The 16,478-nt window shown below is 39.1% G+C and overlaps 1 protein-coding gene across 2 annotated transcripts; it reads right to left on the reverse strand.

The window, feature by feature from the left end:
• Positions 1-5,616: 5,616 nt before the first annotated feature.
• BGAL3 (beta-galactosidase 3) lies at positions 5,617-13,464 on the reverse strand. Of its 2 annotated transcripts, XM_090016607.1 has the most exons (19): positions 13,095-13,464; positions 12,891-12,986; positions 12,205-12,317; positions 12,041-12,107; positions 11,803-11,895; positions 11,479-11,622; positions 11,163-11,251; positions 10,844-10,949; positions 10,670-10,757; positions 9,834-9,952; positions 9,564-9,728; positions 9,214-9,389; positions 9,015-9,124; positions 8,781-8,890; positions 8,547-8,657; positions 8,032-8,145; positions 7,739-7,944; positions 6,645-6,981; positions 5,617-6,015 (listed from the first exon to the last, which is right to left on the reverse strand). In XM_090016607.1, exons 1-19 carry the CDS (start codon positions 13,278-13,280, stop codon positions 5,899-5,901), a joined length of 2,547 nt encoding a protein of 848 aa, XP_089872733.1. In that variant the 5' UTR covers positions 13,281-13,464; the 3' UTR covers positions 5,617-5,898. The 2 variants fall into 2 exon arrangements, with proteins under 2 accessions (XP_089872733.1, XP_089872734.1); XM_090016608.1 differs by lacking the exons at positions 5,617-6,015; positions 6,645-6,981 and having other exon boundaries at positions 7,735-7,944.
• Between the last annotated feature and the right edge of the window lie 3,014 nt (positions 13,465-16,478).

A 16,478-nucleotide genomic window follows, 5' to 3' on the forward strand; every position in this document is an offset into this window, starting at 1 on the left:
CATTCAAAAAAGAAAAAACAAACAGTTCAAAAAAAGGACAAACATGTTCCTCATCCAGAAAGTCGAGGATGATGTTGACTCTTCAAAGTCTTCTTCTTCTTTTTCTGTTCAAAAAAAGGACAAACATGTCCTCCATCCAGAAAGTCGAGGATGATGTTGACTCTTCAAAGTCTTCTTCTTCTTTCTCTGTTCAAAAAAAGGACAAACATGTCCTCCATCCAGAAAGTCGAGGATGATGTTGACTCTTCAAAGTCTTCTTCTTCTTTCTCTGTTCAAAAAAAGGACAAACATGTCCTCCATCCAAAAAGTCGAGGATGATGTTGACTCTTCAAAGTCTTCTTCTTCTTTCTCTGTTCAAAAAAAGGACAAACATGTCTTCCATCCAGAAAGTTGAGGATGATGTTGACTCTTCAAAGTCTTCTTCTTCTTTCTCCGTAAAACACTGTAAAACCCTCTCTCTCTCTAGAGAAGAAATCAAGGGAGGCAAAGAGTTCTTCTTAGAGAAGGCCATGAACATCAACCCTCTCACTCTCTCTCCCTTCTCTCTCTACTTCTGTGCACATCCAACAGACGATCCTACATTGCTCCATCGCCATCTTCTTATTCTTCCTTCTTCGTAAAACACTGTAAAACCTTCTCTCTCTCTCTAAAAGGGAGGTAAAGAGTTCCTCCTGGAGAAGGCCATGAACACCAATCATCTCACTCTCTCCCTTATCTCTCTACTTATGTGCCTGATTTAGAGTTTTTGCCCTTACAGGAGGGGGGGTTCGGGGGCTCCCCCCCGGCGCGGATCCCGCTGCGCGGTCAGCGGGCGGGGGTCCAAGGGGGGCCGCCCCTGGCGGGGGGGGGGGGCTCGGGGGGCAGCGCCCTCCGGACCAATTTTTTTTTGGGCCTTCCAACAATGATTTGTAGTATTATCGAGCTTTCCTACAGCAATTTGTAGTATTTTCAGGTCTCCAACGAAACGCTATAGCGATTTGTAGTGTCTTTCGCAAATCGCTATAGCGATTTGTAGATTCTTCCGCAAATCGCTATAGTGATTTGTAGTGTTATTCAATAAGCAAATCGTTGTAAATCGCTACCCGAATTAGGATCAACTTGTCAGGGCCATATCTCCCTAACCGGAGGTCATATTCCAAATCCGTAAAAAGTCTAGTTTATTTCTGTAAATTTTCAGCGATTTCTATTGTCATTTCATTCCCCATTTTAACTTCAACGATACATTATAACCACAATCATCAAAAGAAAGATTGCCCAAGTTAAGAGTCTTGAGAGATTAGAGGATGGCATCACCACCCACCGAACAACAAAAAATACAACGACTCAACTTCAAGTACAGTAAGGACCCAGAGTCGAATAAATTTAGAGGCAGCTCATCAGTAAGGACCCACAACAGTCAATGTGCAGGTCAGTCGGTGCTTGATGGAGCAATGTAGGATCTTCTGATGGATGTGCACAAAAGCAGAAATAGAAGGGAGAGAGATAGTGAGAGGGTTGATGAGCCCCCGGACCCCCCTCCTGTAAGGGAAAAAGGCCATGAACACGCTGGGAGGAGCCCTCAGACCCCCCTTCTGTAAGGGTAAAAACTCTGAATCAGACTCCATAACTCTTCAAGTTGAATGATGCTACCCACACTGGGAGGAGCTCTCAGATCCCCCTTTCTGTAAGGGTAAAAACTCTAAATAAGACTCCACAACTCTTCAAGTTGAATGATGCTACCCACGCTGGGAGGAGCCCCCAGACCCCTCTCCTGTAAGGGTAAAAACTCCGAATCAGGATCTACAACTCATTTAGTTGAATGATGCTACCCACGCTGGGATGAGCCCCCAAACTCTCCTCCTGTAAGGGTAAAAACTCTGAATCAGGCTCCACAACAGTCAATGTGCAGGTCAGTCGGTGCTTGATGGAGCAATGTATGATCTTTTAATGGATGTGCACAGAAGCAGAAATAGAAGAGTGAGAGTGAGAGGGTTGATATTCATGGTCTCCTCCAGGGGAGATTTCTTTCTCGAATAATCCTGCAGTGCAGAGACTGGGTCTTAAATAATCATCTTCGGGGCACTTAAGTCTTTACAACCACTCCTTTTCAAGAATTGTTATTTTTTTTGCACCAATGGAGGAGAGGGTACTTAAGTCTTTGCAATCGCATCAAAGTCCAATGCTAATTAATGCTGACAAACATGGGGATACGAGACGCACATGCTTACATACGTGGTGCTCTTTGGGACCCCGAACATGAGATGTAGCTAACTGCCCTGTTCAGGGGGGGAACATATAACCTGCTTTGCCCTCCGGGCCTCCACCAATAAGATTCAGCAAGTAGTTGGCCATGAGGGATCCTTCTGATTTAAAAAAAAAATGCTGATATCATATGCCAGAGATTTGTGCTATACTGATTACTGACAACCAATTAAGATGTGTTGGGAGGACTACTCTTCAACATGCATAAAAAAATACAACGGTTGGCCATTTTTTCTTTTTGAATTTATAACCCGAAGAAATCGCACCCGGCACGAAGAGCTATTCACGCTGGCTCAACCTGCCATACCTACTGTCGTTGTGTCAGGCCATTTTGATTTTTTGAATTTATAACCCGAAAAAACCGCACCCGGCACAAAGAGCTGTTCACGCTGGCTCAACCAGCCATACCTACTCTCGTCGTGTCAGTTGCGTAAAACTTCGTGGCTAGGATCCCTGCCCCCGGAGCCTATTCTACGCATTGGATTGTGTAGAGAGATGATGAGAATAAAACTGACTGTCCGTCTAGCAACCAAGGCCCCCACCCCACTAAGCCAACCCCCGGAGGCCAACCGTTGGCCATTTGGAATCCAAAACATTGTAGTCTATCATAGGTCAAAAGAAGGATTGAGAGTGCAAGGTAAACCGTCCAGCAGGTGTCGGCTGGGGTGGGAAAGAGAACTCCATAGTTGATTGCACCAAGGAGTAACCGAGAATCTACGCTGAAATCCAGTGTTGTGAGAGGTGTACGCCTCAGTACCTTGAGCGTGCGCCGCGCCTCAGTACCTGAAGCGTACGCCTCAGAGGCGCGGCGCACGCTCAAGGTACTGAGGCGTTGCTGTGATGCGCTTAAAGTAAATATAAAAATCACTTGAGAGTGTCATACTTAGCCCTCCAAGAGAAGTAAGATCATAATACTTGAGAGTCTTATGTTGTGAGAGGCGAAGCGCAGGCTCAACGCCTCGCTTCGCCTCATCGCATTTAACAACCTTGCTGAAATCTGAATGGGCTGCCAGATATAGACAAATCGAGGGGATAGAATAAACGAGCAATGGAGTCAATGAACTCATGAGCCAACAGAACACTCTCTTAAATATTAAGACCCCTTAAAAAAGCACCTTGGTTGATATAAAGGATTTTGAACAGAAAATCACAAAGAGAGATAGGCCAGTAATCAGAAAGAGAACTAACATCGAAAGACTTGGGAATCAGAACAATATGGGTAGGATTAATCTAAAGCAAATCTTGCCCCACGATATCCCAAAAAAGTTTGATAGAAGCAGCCAGAGAACCCTGGGCCAACTCCTGAATCTCAGCAGATCGACAACCAATGGCTCTCAGATTGCGTTTGTTCCAAAGTTGAAAATGAAAGCTATTTGTGTGGATAAAATTCTCAAGATCAGGAGTCCCTTCAGTTTATCATTGGGCGATCTCACAGAATTGAAGTCACCCATAGCAATGATGGAAAGTTGGGAAAGGACTAGTTGCACCGTGAGGTAAGAAAAGAGGACCCTTAGAACTCGATGGCCAGTATCCAAATATACTCCCACTGCTGAGAACAAAACTTGCGTGTCTATTGCCAAAACATAAGCTTGAATCCAGTAAGAATGCAGAGAATAAGCAGAAATGGAAACCTACCACGGGTCCCACGTCGAGATAGTAGCCTCGATGTTTTACGATGCTGGCACGTCGATTGTAGGTAAGGCAGGCTGAGCCAGTGCGATCAGGTCTTCGTGCCAGGTGCAGTTTCTTCGAGTAATAAATAAAAAAAGTTATATATATAAAAAAATGCTTAGGAAAAAAACTCGTTGAATTTCATGGAATGAAATCTTGTTTTGATATATTTTAAATAAAAAACAGAGAAACCAGTGTCGACATCTAAAATGAACCTTGTGATTAACTTGATCTGAGAACCGAGTATACCAAGCTGCAAAATGCAATTTATTATACGAAATACATGTTCATAAATAATTTAAAGAATAATTTAATTTAACCAATGATTTGATACCATGATAAAGTAAGAAGCATAGTTCCAATGTTTTTGTTTAGGTTATATGCATGTATCTATTATGAACAACAACAAAAGGATATATATATATATAATGCTCCGGTGCTCCCATAGAACCTACTCCCACCTACTAGAAATCATAGTTGTAGTATGCATCTTGTCAATAAGACCTTATAGATGTGCTTAACGTACTTTATTTGATAGGAATCATGTTTTGGATCATGTTTCTTGACATAAAAATAAAAATTCTGGTACATTGTGAGCCCTTTTTGAAGATTATAAAAAACCTGATCATGTATGTCATAATCACATGATCCAAAACTTGTTTTCACTAAATAATGATTGCAGATCATATTTGTAGGTTCTGATCAACAAAAAAATGCTCAATTTTTTTGAAATTTTGAAGCTTTTATCAGGTGTAAGTGCTTCCGGAGCACCCTATAGTAATGAAGGCACAAAACTATTGAAATGGAAATCATAGGTTTTAAGTTGTATTAATTCAATCCGACCACGTATTAAGCATGATTTGTTTGTTAAGGATCAAGCTTTGGATTGTGTTTTTTCTATATAAGAATGACTTTTTGAGTTATCCATATCTACAACTTATGATGGATGTTGATAACTGAACAAAAAGTGAGAAAAAAACAGAAAGATGTCATCAACTTTCTAACACAATAAACAACGATTCTGCACATAGTCTGCTCTCTGTCCATGGTAAGGTTGTTGGTAGGGAATGGGAATGCGAAAGGAAAAAAATGTGGGCATCACCCAAATCACATGGTTCAAATGAAAAAGCAGGAGCCTTTTGCTAGAGGCCAAAAGGCATATATGAATGCCTCCACCTACTCATCAATTGCTTGATGTTGAAGGCCATGTAATCTGACAAGCTTAGCATTCTGAAGTGAAGGTGCCACCAAAGTATAGACTTATAAAACAAGCATGCATGTGTTCACGCTAGTTTTGGAACTTACCATGAAGAAATCGCACAGAAGCGCGCGCGCACACACACACACATAAAGACAAACACAGGCATGGACATACCGTTGCCACAAACCAAAGGAGAACAAAAACTTGTATCACAATATCACTTATATTTTGAAAATATCGGGAATTTATCATCATATTGATAAGTATTCTTATATTATTTATATTATTTTATATTCTTATCATTTGTATATTTTTTTATTTTTATATACTTATATTTTATATGTGCCGCCATTTTCCCGGAGGTTTTCCAAAGAAATACCAAAAATTTCATAAATTCATGGGATTTTCCACTGATACTGAAACTTCTTGAGAAAGAGATTTGTGACATTGCCGAGAGAGAGAGAGAGAGAGAGAGAGAGTTTGTAATGTGACCTACAAAGAGATTTGAAAAAAAAGCAAATAAGATTCTTGCTTTCATTTTCTTCTTTTTTTCTTGATAGGGGGAAATATCGGTTAAGGCGGGACCGAAACCTGGCATTCAATACATGCAGAGGCACAATAATAGACCCCATTAAGAATTACATGTAATAATGGAACACCTATGAACAATTGCTACAATTTTAACATTACCATGTGGTTATCTCTTTTCATCTTCTAAGAGTGGAATGCAGCCAACCACTTGATATATGACCACCTTCATATTTTGCATGCCTTCACAAGTTTGGTTAAGTATAGGAACATACAGCTTCCACAGCTACTCTTTTCAAGATATTGGGACATGGGTCTCCACCAAAAGCATTGGTTGAGATAGTTACCGAGCATCTTGGCTGTCCTATGCACCTCTGCAAGCAAAAGAGTAAAAGGCCTAATAAGAAACATGAAACTGAATTTACCATGGAACAGAGAGATTTTCAGCTGTCACATGGATACTCCATTTTGGCTCTCATTTCTTATCACCTTATATATTAGTCATATTAAAAACTTCATAAAAATGGTCATATCGCCCTATCCATGGGACATAGGTTTCAGCAATGACTAAGCGCAAAAAACATCAAGCCACCCCTCTGATCAATTGCATTGGTTGGTGACTCTGATACAGTAATGCAACTCGAAGGGTCCTGAAGTACTTCTGGAATGAGTGAACCAATGGAGAGAAGATCCGGTCATATTGTATATAACGTGACATTCAATCCCCACCACGCATTGTGCTCGGGATCTATGAGATGCGGCCCATGTACACCATCAAGTGAGATGTGTGGTAGGGATTTAATATAACCAGTAAATGGGTTATACAAAATATGACCTGATCTGCTCTCACACCAATCATGGACTTGATTGGCATCAGCTCTATCTAAAACTCCACCAGGTGGCATTTAATTTTATATTCTGCTCTTCAAGTAAGACTTAAATCACCAAGAAATGCTAGAAGGGTCTAAATATTGGTTGGATTTTTCAACAACAGATCCATTACCTTTTCAAGGATTGAGTGTGAATCTGGAGCATGGCAAGCTCCCAGCTGAAAATCGCCACATGCACCGGTCGGAGTTCCGAAGCTCGCGAATTTTATGGCCGTGATGGATTGTCCCTCTGTGCAGTGCAGATGGACTTTAGGCCTTCGTGGTGCTTCTGATCTGCCATAGTTTTCAATGTGCCAGTTCTTTACATAGGGATGGTATTCTGAGACGTCTGCACAGACGCTCCCCACCGATCTTGTAACTAGGGATATTCCAGATGCATCACCTCCAATCTCTTCAAATACTACTATGAGGTTTCCGGTCGGGCGCACCCATGAACGGGGCACATGATACCTGCATAGTGCACTCAAGTTCTGAATGGTTCTCATATAATAAAAGCGTTAACTGAAATCCCAGCATTACTAACTACACCATATTCTACAGAGTACCACGAAGCAATCACTGCCTTCTCTATAAGTTTGCAAAATGCATGAGTATTTGTTATTTAGATTAGAATACCGCATAGAACGTTGAAATTTGACTTGATCTTATTTCCCTTCCAAATATTCACTATGTCAAATCAACATGAGTAAAGAATGTCGTTTGCGCTATGCACAAGTGCATGACAAGGCATGGCAGTCTCAAATCTCAATCATGCAAATGGAAGTGCTCCTTTTCAGGAAAAGGAGGGAAAGAAAGAGGTAAATAGCTGGAGAGAGATTATAACTTATCAGTGAAACCGATATTTAAGTAACAAAAGAAAAAGAATAAAGAAACTGATTAATTAAAAAACACAGAAAATTACGCATGGAATTGAGATAAAACCCCACAAAACAACTGAAAATGAAATTCATGCTCTGATTTTGCTTTTCTTTTCCTCAACGCGCCAATCAAATGAGAAAATAGAAGCCTTGAATGTGTTGAAAAGAGGATGTATCAATTCACATCAGGCACATAAGAGGCAGTGATGCTTGGAGTATTTAGCAACATAAGTTGAAGCAAACCATGGAACAAATCACCAGATATCTATGAAAATCATCACACAAACACTCATTTGAAAGAACCTTTAATGGGTGAAGCGTACGCTCCTGTTGGAGTCGGAGCTACTCACCAGCGTTGAGTAGGTAATCCACAACCACTCTGGCATTTTCCCTGTCGATAGGTCCCAGTGTAGCTGCACTCGCTGCAGTTGCCCTGCGCAAGATACGCTGGCCAGTATCTTCCAATGCTTTGCCCATTCACCCATACTTGACCCTTCCCCATTGTGCTCATGTCCAAAGCCAATGGATCTCCGCCAGGAGGTGCATCAAAATATGCCTGCCAATGCCCCCCCATAATAAATAAATCAACAAATAGTTTAACAGAATTACTGCAAGTGCACAGTTGCCTCCCTTCAGTTCTTACCTTGTACCAAGTTAGTGGCTGATTTTTCCTTGCAAGTAATGAACCTTGTGCCCATTCCACAGAAGAAATTCCTTCCAGGGAATGTAGGTTCAAAGTTTCTCCTTTCATACCAACCTGCATAAAGGGAATTGTATTTTCATAATGGTTTTCTCAGAAGACAGAAAGACAGATATCTCTTATAGCTGGAGATGTAAAAATGCCCCTGAGATTCCAAACTAATGGCATGCTAAGAAAAAGTAACATATTTCACAATTTTAATTTATTAAAGGCTTGATCCTGCATTAGCACACAATAAGTTGGGAGATTTTCAATGATCCTATCAAAAATATAAAGAGAGAAATTTTAAACCCATTTTCCCATAAAATGTTCTTAAAATTTTGGAATTTGTTTTTGAGAAGAACCAATAGTGTGTCTCTCAAAAAAATAGTGTAAACCTGCCGAAAACTTCAACTGAAAATGAGAATAGGAGTTGTTTATACATTTGGAATCTATTCAAAAACAAAAATCACATATACCTGATAAGACCATTTCTGCCAGCTCAAGTCCCAATTCCCTTTGTTAAGGCCCTTAAGCACAACTGGGCCAAGAACTCCAGTGTTCCATGCCTCATAATGAGTCCCGACATTCTTTAGGGAATAGAAAAAGTACCAAACCAAGTTTGTCAGAAAGGTAATACCTTAAGCTAAATATTCACAAATTTTAAAACAAAACAGAAGCCAAGATAGAAAAGAGCACATAGAAAAACTAACCTGCAAACCAACAGCTATGCTTAGGAGAGAAATACTATTTTCACCTACGTGCAGGTTGACATTACCAGTAAAAGTGAATTGGCGAAATTCCCTACTCCCATATGCAGTTCCTGAGACCATACAAGAAAACCAATTCATAGAGCAAATCAGATGGGAAAAACTCTTGTTCGGAATTTCCTCTTAATCAGACCAATGAATACAAGAGGGAAAAGTAGTGAAAAGAAACCAGAATACCTGCAAGCTTCCCATTGACAAAGACATTCAAGGCATGCCCTGCTGAGTGGACAGAAAGAACAGGGTGTCGGCCATTCCACAGAAAAGCTTCAGAATGATCAATATAAACACTGGAACAGGCACAGGGATAAGTGATCTATTAAAATTACATGGGAAGGGGAGTGGAGAGATAAATCCTAATATTAGTAACATTTCTCACCTCGTCTTGTACCACAGGTAATCAGTGGTATCTCTGGTGACATTTATCTGCTCTAACAGACCAACTGTTGTTATTGAGTCATCTTCGAAGGAGTTGACATTCTCATCATATGTTTCCCAAGAAAGTGATCGGCTACTACCTAGAGACATCTGCATTTTTGATGTCTGAACTCCTACCTGGAATTCATACCCAATTGTAATTGATGATTAGCAGTTCTTCATGAGCAGAATCCTGTGGTCATAAAGTTATGCAGATGCAGAATACATGTAATCTCAGACGGCCGAGACTTAGGATGAAGAAAACAGTAATTCTTCATAAGATTATATAATGAAAACTCATCTTCCACTTACTTTGGCTGTGTTAAATACTACATTTCTACAGTCAGGAAGGATGCTGGTTGACCAAGGAGGCAGATTATAGTGCATATTGTTGAAAAATACTCTGGCAGTAAGTTTTGGATCAGTATTTGTCAGGAAGGCTGAACATCCTCCTGATTCTGAAGAGAAGACATGAGCCTGCATGGCCAACAAAGTTGCATCAGCTCATTGAATACATTTTTTTCTTAAGGCCATAAAACATGTTTAAGCAGATCTTTGGAAAGCTAAACATGGATAATGGACCTGCTGGAAATTTCCTAGAGAAGTTACAATTGGATCTGCAGAAACTAAAGCAGGCTCGCAGAGTTTAATTGCCCTGTGCAGCTCTTTGAGATGCCCCCACTTTGGTTGCCTGATCAAACCTGCCAGAATGAAGCTATCAAGAACTAAAACAAGACTCTACATATGGACAGATTTTCTGGAAGCTACTAAGCATTTCAGACCCCCTTTTTCTGTTTTTAAATGTCAAACTTGGGGCATGTTCGGCAGCTTTGAAATCAGAATGATTTCAAATCCTGTGATCTCAAATCACAGGGGGTGCCCTGTGATTTGAGATCTCATGCTTTTTAGGTGATTCTAAAAAGCAAGTGAAACAAGTACAAATCACAGGTGGGCCCCTGTGATTTGAGATCTCATGTTCGGTTGCTCCTTAAAAATTAGAATCACTCTCTCATGCCTGTGAGAAAGTGATTCTAAAGGATGCAACCGAACATGCCCTTTGATATCATGCACTTGAAAGTTAGTAGAAAATGGTGAAAATGCAGATTAGTCTGAGCAGTGAGTCAGATTAGCACTAACAGTAATTTTGCAATCTTGAATGCAAAATATTAAAGAGAAGGAAAAAAAGCAGAACACTTCCTCTAAAGCAATGCCACTGAAGATCCAAATTTTTCCAAATTATTAGGACCACTTCTAGTAGCAAAAAATTAAGAAGTTCCAGAAAATTGTGTTTGAGTGCCGTTTATCTAAACATCCATAAATTTGTGAAAAAAAGCAGCAGCAGCAGCAAATACAAGTTAGTGCTAATAAAAGTTAGTTCTTTCCTTCTAAATGGTTAGATTTGGATCCGAGCATCTTACCATATTCATCAATTGGGGCATCATAGTCATAACTTGTTGTGATAAAAGGCCCTCCAGCTGTTCGCCCAAAATTGGTTCCTCCATGATACTGCAGTTCAATGGAGACCATTTATTACAATATGAGTGGCAAAAACATGAAAATCCATAACCGAAGTGTATGCGCTGAAAACTTACCATGTAATAGTTAACAAAGGAACCACCCTTTTGAATGAAACGGGCAACTGAAAATGCTAGATCTTCTACCGGCCTTTCACGAAGCGTACCACCAAACTCTGTAAACCTGAGAAAGAAGCAAGCAAGAAGATATTGACTTTGTTATGAACGCATTCGCTACAAGTCCAATGAAGAAATTCAATGGCTGCGCTTCAACTGCCAGTGTATAGAAGCCATGTCATTGCTCAATTCATTAAAGCTTTTTGGAATATCTTTTATAGGACAAAATCACCTTAAAAATCGGCACTTAGAATTACTATAGAGCAAGAGGCAAAATTACCAGCCACTCCAAGCCTCTGTCCACATTGTAGGCTTGTAAGGCTTGTTAGGAGAAAAGTACTCACAGTAGAAACCATTGCATGTATTGATCTGACACAAGAATAGTCATGAAAACAACTCAGAGTCTTATAAGGATACATATTGTGGTAAAATAACGTGTTACAGATTGATTTTGTAGGCTTGCAGCCAGTGAAAGGACATGAGGGACAAAGAGGGAGTGTTGCAGCTAAAGCGCAGCAGCAGATATACGATAGTTTTTGTTGAAGAATTATCAAAGAATAAAAATCAAAGCAAGGAAACAAAGGCTACTGCCGTACCACAGGATCGGGGGCATCATCTTCTTTGCACATCACCCATGGAACACCTGTTCCCATCCCGACTGCCATGTTTGCAGCCCAAGTCATATATGCATGACCTGGAGGCCCCAGAACTCTACTTTCCGGTCCATACTCGTTCTCAATCTGCAGGAACAGAAAGACTCTTATTCATATTACTTCTCCTTTCAACAAATTAAACACAACATCAACAATTAAGCTAAAGAGTAAATTGAAGATTTTAGTGGCTGAACTAATCAAAATACAGAACCACCACCATGCCAAATATTTATAAACAAATAGAACCAATAAATCGATAGAAGGTACCTGAGACAGGATGATAGGCCCACCCTGGGATTCATAGAGCTTCTCACTCTTCATCATTGACACAATTTTCTCAGTGAAGCTCTGCATTGCCATCTGCACCACAGAAAATGAAATTGACTAAAAAGCACAAACAGGAAAAATGAAAAATCTTACATATCAAGCGTTCTTTGATTTTCATAAACAAAGGTGCAAAAAGCAACACAAAATCCATAGACAAGATTGGCATTGGAATGGAAACCTTGAAAGGCTCATTATCCGTTCTGAAGCTGATACCAGGCACATACTTTAGCCAAACAGGAAATCCACTGCCAAAAGATACAGAAACCAGATAAGTTTAACTAGAAAACAGCAGGAAAAAAGAAGAAAGAAATAAAACAAAGATAAAGAGGAACAGGGAGATACCCAAAATTCCATTCTGCACAGGTATAAGGCCCAATGCGCAGATGAACATAAAGGCCGGCTTGCTGTGCCGTCTTAATAAACCGAACAAGATCGAACCGTCCTTCGAAATTATACTGAAAAAATTGCTCACATTATCAAACACCCAGAAAAGATAGACTAATTGTGAAGACATTTTTTAAGCAACCAAAAACCAAAGAAAAAACCAACAATAGTAATAAATACCAAGAAAAACCAAGAATCCAGAGGCGTCTCTAGGACTTTTTATGTAAGAGGAAAGGAAAAAACAGATTTATTAGACATAGGCTTCAGAAATTCAGCATATACACTTATTCGAGAATGGGAAACTAAAAAAGCTCAAGAAGGGGGAGGGGGGGAAGCAGAACAAAAAAATTAAAACACAAAAATTAAGAAAATCAATACAGAAACTGAAACAAAAAAATGGAGATAGAGAAACCTCAAATAAAAAAGGAAAAAATGAAATATGGTTTGAAGAAAACCCAACAATGACAGCTAAAGATAAGATCGAAATTGACAAAACACATTAACCACACTTATCTCAACCAGAAAATCCAACAAACAAACAATAAACACAAAAATTAGAAAGACCAACGTGGAGAACCAAATAACCCACCCCAACAAAAAAAAAAGGAAAAAAGAAGGGATGAAAGAAACAGATCCCAACATACGTTTCCAGGAGAAGGTTCATGCACGTTCCAGAACACATATGTCTGTATAACATCCACCCCTCCATCTTTTGCTTTCTGAATAAGATCTCCCCACATCTACAAAAAAGCCAAAACAGATCACCAAGACATCAACAAAAGCACCAAGTAAAGAGAAGCCCCACAAAAGAAAAAAAAATCATGTCAAGAAAGAAGAAGAAATGGTACCTCAGGAGTGCTTCTAGGATAGTGAATGGAGCCAGAGATGAGAATTCGCCTCTGCCCATTGATGATGATGGCCTTGCGGTCATATGTCACAGTGGAATGTACATTGCCCACCAAAAATAACAGCACCAACAAAGAGAAAGAGAGGAAGGAAAGATTAAAGCAACAGATTCTTGTTGGGAACAGCATTGCTGGATCTTGGCTAGAATTTTTATGGAGGGAAAATGGGTTTTCTTCCTTTCTTTCGAAGTGGGTCAAAAGACAGAGAGCCCCTCAGCTCCCCGCTGCTCTGCTGGCTGCTGCTTCTGCTACCAGTGTTGTTGCTCCACCATGAGTGGCTCTTTTCTCTCTGGCATCCACAATCTCTTTGATAAAAGAAGTACTTGGTACTTTTGGGGTTTTTATAATGCTGTCTGAATATGTTAGTTAAATGGTTCCAACTTTTATTTATTTGTTTATTCATTTGCTGTTCATGAGTTATTAGAGTTTGACAGAGGTTAAGCAAAAGAAAACAAGACGTAGTTATGAATTATGATGGGGGGGATTTTTTTTTTCTTTGAATAGGTTTTACTTGGGATCAGCATGTATTTTCATAAGATTTCTGTTTCAGTTGCAAATTACTTGGATATCCATAGGTGTCAATAGAAAAATAATGAGTATATGACTTTTATGTGGTACCCAAAATATCCCTTTGAGAATAATGAGCCTTAACAGTGGTGGCAGAAGTGTGAATGGTGAAAATGTGACAAAAAAAGGCCATTGAGTTTTTCAGGAAACTTCGAAGGGAATTTGCATGTTAGCAAAATTTCTAAAGTAATGTCGATGGTGGGGTCCAATATTAAAGAAATGATAACAGGGCATGTTTACTGTTTGCCTTCTTCTCCGGACTAGTATAGTAACAAAAGTTTATTTATCTGATATAAATTTCTTAAGAGATCTTCAGTTTTTTCAGATTTTGAAGTTCTTTGGGAAGATTTCAAGGGAAAACAAGCAAAGAAATTTAAGTACAAATAAATGAAAATAAAATATGTGAAAATTTTAGTTAAATGTTTTTTTTTAGATTTTACTGATAAGAATGTATATCAAGTGACAAAATCACAAGATATCCGTTTAAACGGTAAAATTATGTAGTTTCAATATCGTTTTCGTCACCATTTTTAATTTTTACCAAAACATTCTTTTCTTTGTTTGCCATGCTTAGACAAATCTAGCAATATTTGTCACTATGGTGATGAGAAATTGACAAAATGTGGGGCATCGTTGTAGACATTTGTGCTACTGAACAGAACATGTAGCAGTTAGTATGGGCTCAACAGCAAACAGGTGGTGTATATGGACTTGTGGAACAGGCTCACTGTGCACTGTGCAGTGCTTTTTGGATAGGTGTTATCAACAACGCTGCCACTCTGAAAGAATTTTTACACCAAGACAGCCACATGTTGAATGCCAATCACTCTCTCATTTTGTAGAAAACCTAAAAAATAATACAAACAATTAGTTTTCTAGACTTTTGCCACTTATGTTTATGATTCATCAATATTCTATTTTTTTTTCTTTGAAAAGAAATAACTTATAACTCAAAACTAACTAATGGAACAAACCAGCTTGAGAATTAGTCAGGTTTTAGTTAGGCAAAGTTTGATTCTTACATTTCTAAACAAAGCTGGCATGGTCAAAACTAAACCAAATCTGATGGATCAAGTTAGACTTAGTTGGCTCCCCAAAGTCAGCATTAGCAGGTGACCTAAGATTTCTCTCTCTAGAAAACTAAAGCCCAAGGTTCTCTTTGGTCAATTTTGCAGAGGGAGCATGAGCACTTGAACTTTAAATATTGTCCCACCATTTTGCAATTTAGATAGAGAACCAGTGATCCTGATCTTAGACAATATAATATTCTTCACCACAATATCAACAATATCATATACAATGAAAAGATGGCTTGGAATAATACATGGGCTTTGGTTCTACATCCTTTTCAAAAAGCCCACACCATGTGCAGCACCATCTCTTTCTCTCTCTCACTCTCTTGTGCATCTTTGTGTGTCGGCAAAAAAATGCTGCTGCCTACTTTTGGAATAATCTTTAGTGTAATTTATGTATCACTTGTTTCGTAGCGGCCTATATTATTATTATTATTATTATTATTATTATTATTATTATTATTATTATGTTGGGTGATAGAGGACCATGTACAATATTATCATACTTGGTCACGCTAATGGGGTAAAACGGCCTACAACTATATCCCTTGTTCTAAGCACCATATCCATTTAAGGATGGGATGGTTGGGTAAAAATTCTACCTCGAGTTGTGCAGCATCTTTTGGATCACCATCCATTATGAAATGAAGGGCTTAGACTCATCTGCTTATTAATATTTGGTTCTGAAAATCCATTCTTTAGGTAAGTGTAAGTGGGTCTTGGGTTGGGTTATGCCTGACAATGATTCAAAAGTACCGGTTCCAGTCAACTGGTTGAACCATCTAACCTCATTGAACTGGTTTGTATTGCATCTTGTGGACTCCAAACACCTTGGTCTCCGTACTCTAGTTTGATAGAATGTCTTGAAACCAGGGTTACCCGAAACTTCACATGCATGTGGGAAACTCGTTTTTCGGGCAACCGTTTTAGAAAATCAGAAGCCTTGTGTTTTTTGAAAAATTTAAAAACTTCTAAAAATGCATGAAAAACCCGTTTCCCATCGAGTGAGGAAACTGTTTCACATGAAACCTAAAACCCATTTGTCTTATTTGAGAAACGTGTTTCTTGCAAGTTTTCCTTAAATAAGAGTTTTTAATGAAAATTTAGATAAATGTGTTATTCAAATTAGAATCAATTTAATCATGTATTTTATTCAAAAATTTATTAATTCTTACTATTTATCATAATATTAGTTGAAAAGTAAAGTTTATGGAAATTTATAATATTATTTATGTATATTTTCGGCATTTGAACTTTATATATATATATATATATATATATATATACAACACATGCGCACGAGCGGAAGCAAGAGTACGCGTATGCACAAGCACAAAGAGAGAGAGATGCAAAAAGCTTCTTTATAGATACTTGAAAGCAAAGTATATCAAGAGGGGAAGAGAGGGTCCGAATACACAGGGTTCTTAGGCCGTAAGGCCTTGTGGAGCACTCTAGAGTGCCAAAGAGGTATATACGTCAGAGCAAAAAGGTGAAAAACATGGCGGTTCGGAACACGCTCCCCCGCCTAAGTTGGTGCCGTCCTCGATGCCAATTGTTCATGATAACCTTCTACAAGCTGTCGATGCTGAAACATGCTGCTGGCTTTCTCCCAGGTGGCTTCACATTCTGGATATATATATATATATATCACGTTTCCCGTTTTCGTGTCCCAACGCTTACTTTCTAG

This window comes from Nuphar pumila, chromosome 8 (genome assembly GCF_984573655.1).
Source record: "Nuphar pumila chromosome 8, dmNupPumi1.hap1.1, whole genome shotgun sequence".
Classification (NCBI taxonomy): Eukaryota; Viridiplantae; Streptophyta; class Magnoliopsida; order Nymphaeales; family Nymphaeaceae; genus Nuphar; species Nuphar pumila.

Excerpts from the sequence above, each read along its gene's own strand:
- BGAL3 (XM_090016607.1), bottom strand. The coding sequence starts at position 13,280 with ATGCTGTTCCCAACAAGAATCTGTTGCTTTAATCTTTCCTTCCTCTCT. Across the intron at positions 12,318-12,890 it reads ATGAACCTTCTCCTGGAAAC|TATAATTTCGAAGGACGGTT; the intron begins GTATGTTGGGAT and ends CAATTTTTTCAG. Across the intron at positions 9,125-9,213 it reads TACCTGTGGTACAAGACGAG|TGTTTATATTGATCATTCTG; the intron begins GTGAGAAATGTT and ends TGCCTGTTCCAG.